The sequence below is a fragment of the Rhea americana genome, unplaced genomic scaffold (assembly GCF_003343005.1).
Source record: "Rhea americana isolate MKP2758 unplaced genomic scaffold, rheAme1 scaffold_38, whole genome shotgun sequence".
Classification (NCBI taxonomy): Eukaryota; Metazoa; Chordata; class Aves; order Rheiformes; family Rheidae; genus Rhea; species Rhea americana.
This window is the reverse complement of record NW_028186512.1, coordinates 4,902,988-4,908,159: the sequence shown is the minus strand read 5'-3', so window position 1 is coordinate 4,908,159 and position 5,172 is coordinate 4,902,988. Positions and strand designations below refer to the sequence as shown.

General features: G+C 45.0%; 1 protein-coding gene across 2 annotated transcripts; it reads right to left on the bottom strand.

Moving 5' to 3' along the window:
* Positions 1-1,460: 1,460 nt before the first annotated feature.
* On the bottom strand, positions 1,461-4,147 carry NDUFC1 (NADH:ubiquinone oxidoreductase subunit C1). 2 transcript variants are annotated; one of them, XM_085313231.1, is made up of 4 exons: positions 4,042-4,147; positions 3,323-3,426; positions 2,413-2,495; positions 1,461-1,536 (listed from the first exon to the last, which is right to left on the bottom strand). In XM_085313231.1, coding segments are annotated over exons 1-4 (249 nt in total). In that variant the 5' UTR covers positions 4,103-4,147; the 3' UTR covers positions 1,461-1,535. The 2 variants fall into 2 exon arrangements, with proteins under 2 accessions (XP_085169357.1, XP_085169358.1); XM_085313232.1 differs by lacking the exon at positions 1,461-1,536 and having other exon boundaries at positions 2,412-2,495.
* Positions 4,148-5,172: the final 1,025 nt, after the last annotated feature.

The following is a 5,172-nucleotide window of genomic DNA, read 5'->3' as shown; positions in this document are numbered from 1 at the left end:
CCGCGGCCCGGCCGCTGCCGGAACGTCGTTACGGCGTTGAAAACACCGTTCTCGCAGTCGGCACTGGCGAAAGCACTCAAAAATTAAATGCAGTTGGGGGGCAGTGAATTAAAATGCTGGTATACGTACAGGGTTCTTAAAAACCTGTCTCTTCTCCAAACATTCCTGGAGAAAGGCCAGAAGAAATCAGTTAAATCTACAGCAATAGTCGTTTCGGTTGAACATTAAGGGGGAAAAAAAGATATTTAAATGTTTGGGAGGTAGAACACCAGAGGAAGTTGATCAAAGCCCTAGGATCGCGTTAGCTGTCAAAGTCACAGGAAGGAGCGCCTCAGGCCGGGGGCGGCAGCTGCCCTTCTCCCCTCCCCTGCCATCAGCCAGCTGCCCTCGCCGCTCGTCCTGTCGCTGCTGCAGCGCGGACGCTSCCTCGCCGATTGCTTTACGCCACCTGCCGCTGCTCACGGTCACTATCCTCTTTTTCGGTGCTTTGCCCTTGAGTGACCTTGATACACCCAGCTGAGGTGAAGCTGGAAGCGGCGCTGTTCGGAAGGAGGCAGCAGAACACTGCCGTTACGTGACTGATGCTGGCCACGCAGTGGTCACCCGGGTGAAGTCGTCCAGGTATTTCAGAGCAGGGAGCCACTCCCAAAACGCAGACAAGGGAAGGCCAGCATCTCCTCCGGCTAAGCTTGCTCCTGCCCCTCCGTTCCCCGTGGCATACGCACTATCCCTGTGCACCGCCCAGCATGATGCCTTCGTCCTAACTTTTGAAACCACAGAATACATTTTGAGTCGGCATGCAGTAGCAAAAGCAAAGCAAACTTAGGACAAGGAAAAAATAATTTAAGAACAGACAACCTTTGAAGCATGTATATTTCTGACACAGAAACTTTATTTCTGCTGTATGAAAAAATAATCCAGAGCATAAAGAACTGAAGGACAATAGCACTGCAGGAAGTTCAAGCTTGCAAGCAGATGCGTAACTTGAATTATGGCAGCTCCTAAAGTCACTAGCTCAAGCTCTGAAAATCTAGTCAAGTCTGAGTGGAAAGTTTCCACTCGTGTGTCATACAACAAATGCACATCTTGGCAATTAAATAGATTATAATTTTGTTAATTTTCAGTAAAACATTCTTATATTTTTATGGTTTTCTAAATCCAGCAACTAAACATTAGGATTGAGAGAAGGTACACTTAAGTACTTCAGGAATATTGGCTGAACATCCTCTGAACTCATGTCTAGTTTAACTGCATGCTGTAATATACTCTCCAGAATAACAAAGATTATTTCATAGTTTTGAAAGTAATCTTGGAAAACTATTAAATGCCATATGAAAACACCTTCAGAAGACTTGAAGACTGAAATAAACATGGCAAGGAAGTAGTCTCATAAGTTCCTTCCAGAGTTTTTACCCTTACCATTTTGTATGAAATGTATGAACAGATAAATATTCAGATACTTTGTACTTGTATTATGCTTATTTATTTCCAAAACACAACAAACGATTCTGTTACTTCTTACAGTATATGTTCAACCTAAGAAAAAGGAAAAAAAATGTCAGCAACAAGGAAAACAAAATATACAATGTAGCAGTTAAGGTTCTTACAACATATTCTATTCGAGCAGTTATTTATACATTTATATTATTAAATATGTATTCCATACTTATATTACTTATATTTTTATGTTCACATTTTAACAGAAAATATTTATGGTAGAAATAAACTAATACATAAAAACCTGTAGGGCTGTAGTTAAGTGTGTCTTTAAATTGGTGTATTAATTGCTCTGAGGCCATAATCCTCAATAGAATTTTTAGCTGGCAGGGAAAAAAAAAAAAAAAAAGTTTCTTACAGTGAGAAGGACAATAACTACATCTAATTTCCATCATATTATAATTCTACAGGCATTGACTTTGTCATTACATGTAATATAAAAGTGAAACCGAGGAAAATGCTTTCCACGTAGGTCTGTTAACAGAATAAATAAATGGGAAAAGAAAGGAGACAAAGAGACTGACTATTTTTAAAACTTGATCTCCTTGCCATTAAAGCACTTACAAGGCATTCTCTTTAGGACCTAAATTTATTTTAGACACAATAGAAGATATGCTACACGTTCAGTAGGTCTTAGTGTCTAAGACAAAAAGCCCCAGCAGTGAATATGCACAAAAAGTGGATAAATAATGGATATATGATGTAYGTAAATCAGTCACCTTATAAAGGAACATAGTGATTATGCTTGTTTAGAACTGGAAATGAGTTAGTAGAATGACAAATGCCAAAACGTAAAGCATTAAAGAAAATAACATGGGAAGATGGAAAGTCAGTTCTCAAAGTCTTGATTGATAAAAATAAATTCTGCAGATCTTTGACTTTCATCATCAGTAGCATCTATATTTGCATACTTACTATGAACATCCTGTACATTTATGTTGTTTCTCCTTTTGTCTTCTTTCATATTCCATTACATCTTCATTATGCTGCTTGAAAAGCTATTAAACAGCAATATATGTTGAAGAGCTATAAAAAATAGGGCTAGAACCAGAGTACAAAACAAATTCTACAGAATATAAAATTCCTGGTATCAGAATGTAAGCCAATATGTAATTATTGGGAATTGGGGCAATAAAGAATTAATTAAAACTGTCCAGTGAGGCCTTCTTTCCACACCTTGCTCAGAAATACTTTGTGCTGGCTAGTGATTTACAGTAAGGCAGGAAAAAAAAAAAAAAAAAGAAAAGGTCCCCAAGAATCAGATGGGAGAGGAAAACAGGGAATCCACTCCACACTGGAAACTGATTTGGTCCTATGACTGCTGCTTATCCTGCATAACACCTTCTCATAAGAGCTACTACATCATCATCCTGCTTGCTTTATGAAGCTTATGAGTTCTCTGCAATAGGGAACGTTTAGATTTTACTCAAGAAAAGGGGGTTTTAATCAATTATTGAATACAGCCAAAAATAAGAGTCTGATAAACACAATCAACCCCTGCATATGCCTAGGTCTTCCCATGTGTTAAAAAAGTAAAAATRAATAAAAACAAAAGATTACCTAGAGAAATAATATTCTTTAAGCCAAGGGAATTGAATTAGTTCTTAGGTGGTATCTCTTTTGAAGTTTGCAACAGAGAGGAGCTTAGTAAATTGTTCAATTTTATAAAATAAATCAAAACATAGACTGGGCAAGTGCAACTAGTCAATATACCTGCTTCAATCTACCTGTTGTAGGCCACACACAAGCAGATTGTAGCCTTGCCTTCAAACCACTACCATCTGGGAATAGTTAAGTTTAGCAAGATCAAAGTACAGACACTTACTAGAACCCACAGGGCAGCAGTAGTGCTAAATGCCAAGCCAACTCCAAACCAGTTTGGACGGTCATAATTAGGTTTTCTTGCAACAAACGCAGAACGAGTCAAAACTAAAAAATATAAATTTCCAAAGCTGAATATTTTGCAGGTTTTGACTGCAAAATCAATCACTGATACACATACAATTAGAAAAAAATAAACAAGTCTGATTTTTATTAGTTTTTATTGTATAAGTGACCTCTGTAATATTGTTGTATCTCACCCCTTTCTAGATACAGTGCAACATCCACTCCCATAGCACAGAGGAATGAGAGAGAGGACAGAAGCAGGAATCATAGCACAGGTTGGATAAACGTCCTTTCCCTTCCCTCTGACCACGCAACACACCGCATCCTGCGGCATCGGGCTCTCAGTCCCGTTTGCTGCCCCGCGCCGAAAGCTCCCGGCCCGGCCCCCGCCTCAGCAGCCCCAGGTCCCCGGTGCACCCTCCACCCTGGAGAAGGWGCCCTTCGTTTCAAACAAACGGGACGATGAATGGGCTTGAATTAAATGGTGTTAAATTTAGTCTCCAGCCAGCCACCGCAACCCTGCCTGAACGCAACGCTCCCGCAGAGAACAGACCTAAAACACAGCCAAAACGGGCTCTCCAGTCCAGTCCAGTCCAGTCCAGCCCCGCCCCGCCCCGCCCCACGCCCGCTCCCGCTCCCGCTCCCGCCGCTGCTCACCGAGCCCCGGAGCCCTGGCCGCCAGCCGCAGCCCTCCGGCCAGCCGCAGCGCCGCCGCCATCTTCTCCGCTCCGCTTCGCCCCGCCAGCGCCGCGGCGGGGGCGGGGGGAGGGGAGGTGCGTCAGCGCCGCCTAGCGGCGAGCGGGCGCCGCCAACGGCCAAGGGCAAACGGCTAAGGGCCAACGGGCAACGGCCGCGCGCGCGCACCGCCTGGCACGGCGGCCGGGACCCCCTCCATCCCCTCGCCACATCCTTCCCATCCCGTCACTTCTCCGAGCCCAACGGCCCCTGTGGGTATTTATCAGCTCTCGCCTCGCAGGCCGCCCGCGCTGCGTCTCCCCTCGGCACCGTCAGTGGATGCGCTCCTCCTCTGCTTCCGCGCCTCTCTTAGCAGCAAAGCCCTGGCACTCAGATCCACGGCSCGGGATCAGCACTTGGGACCTTTTCTTTGGTGCTTACGATAACGTATGTGGTGAAAGGTCTGGCAGACTGGTAGGTGGTATATCCACTTCACACTGGAGAACGCAGTCAGAGTGCGTGGCTCTTGCAAAAGACCATAATTGCATTTGCTTGTAATAGAAAATGCTGACGCTACACGTCATTTAATTACTTGTACAGCTGCATGTATAGCATTTGTTATGATCTGCACGGTTCCAGTTCCAGGAAGGAAAAATCAGAGAACAAAGCATGTCGCTCTCAGCAAGAGTTGACTCGTCTACAGATCATCCTGTTGCCACAGGGCTGAAAGGGTGGGCCACTTGTCCTATTTGTGCATAAAACTGGTTCTGCGAGACTGGGATGATGTTACAGATAGAAGAGCAGTGTCACAACTATGGGCGTAGGCAGAACTCCTGAGAAAAGGGGCATTACACTTATCATCTGCCCCTGCTGGTAATTACCACTTTCCGAAGCGTGTGCATAAATTTAAAGCACCTAAGAGAGTATTATATTCCTTGGGAGCATGAATGAGCACGCCGGGTAGACTAGCGCTCGAAGTGAAAGCGCCTGAGCGCAGACGGCGGCAGGCGCAGGCCGCTCCGCGCAGCGGGAGCACCCGCAACACACCCCACCCCACCCCGCAGCGCCGCCGCCGCCCGACACCCCTTGCGCGGAGCGCGGGCGGGGAGGGGC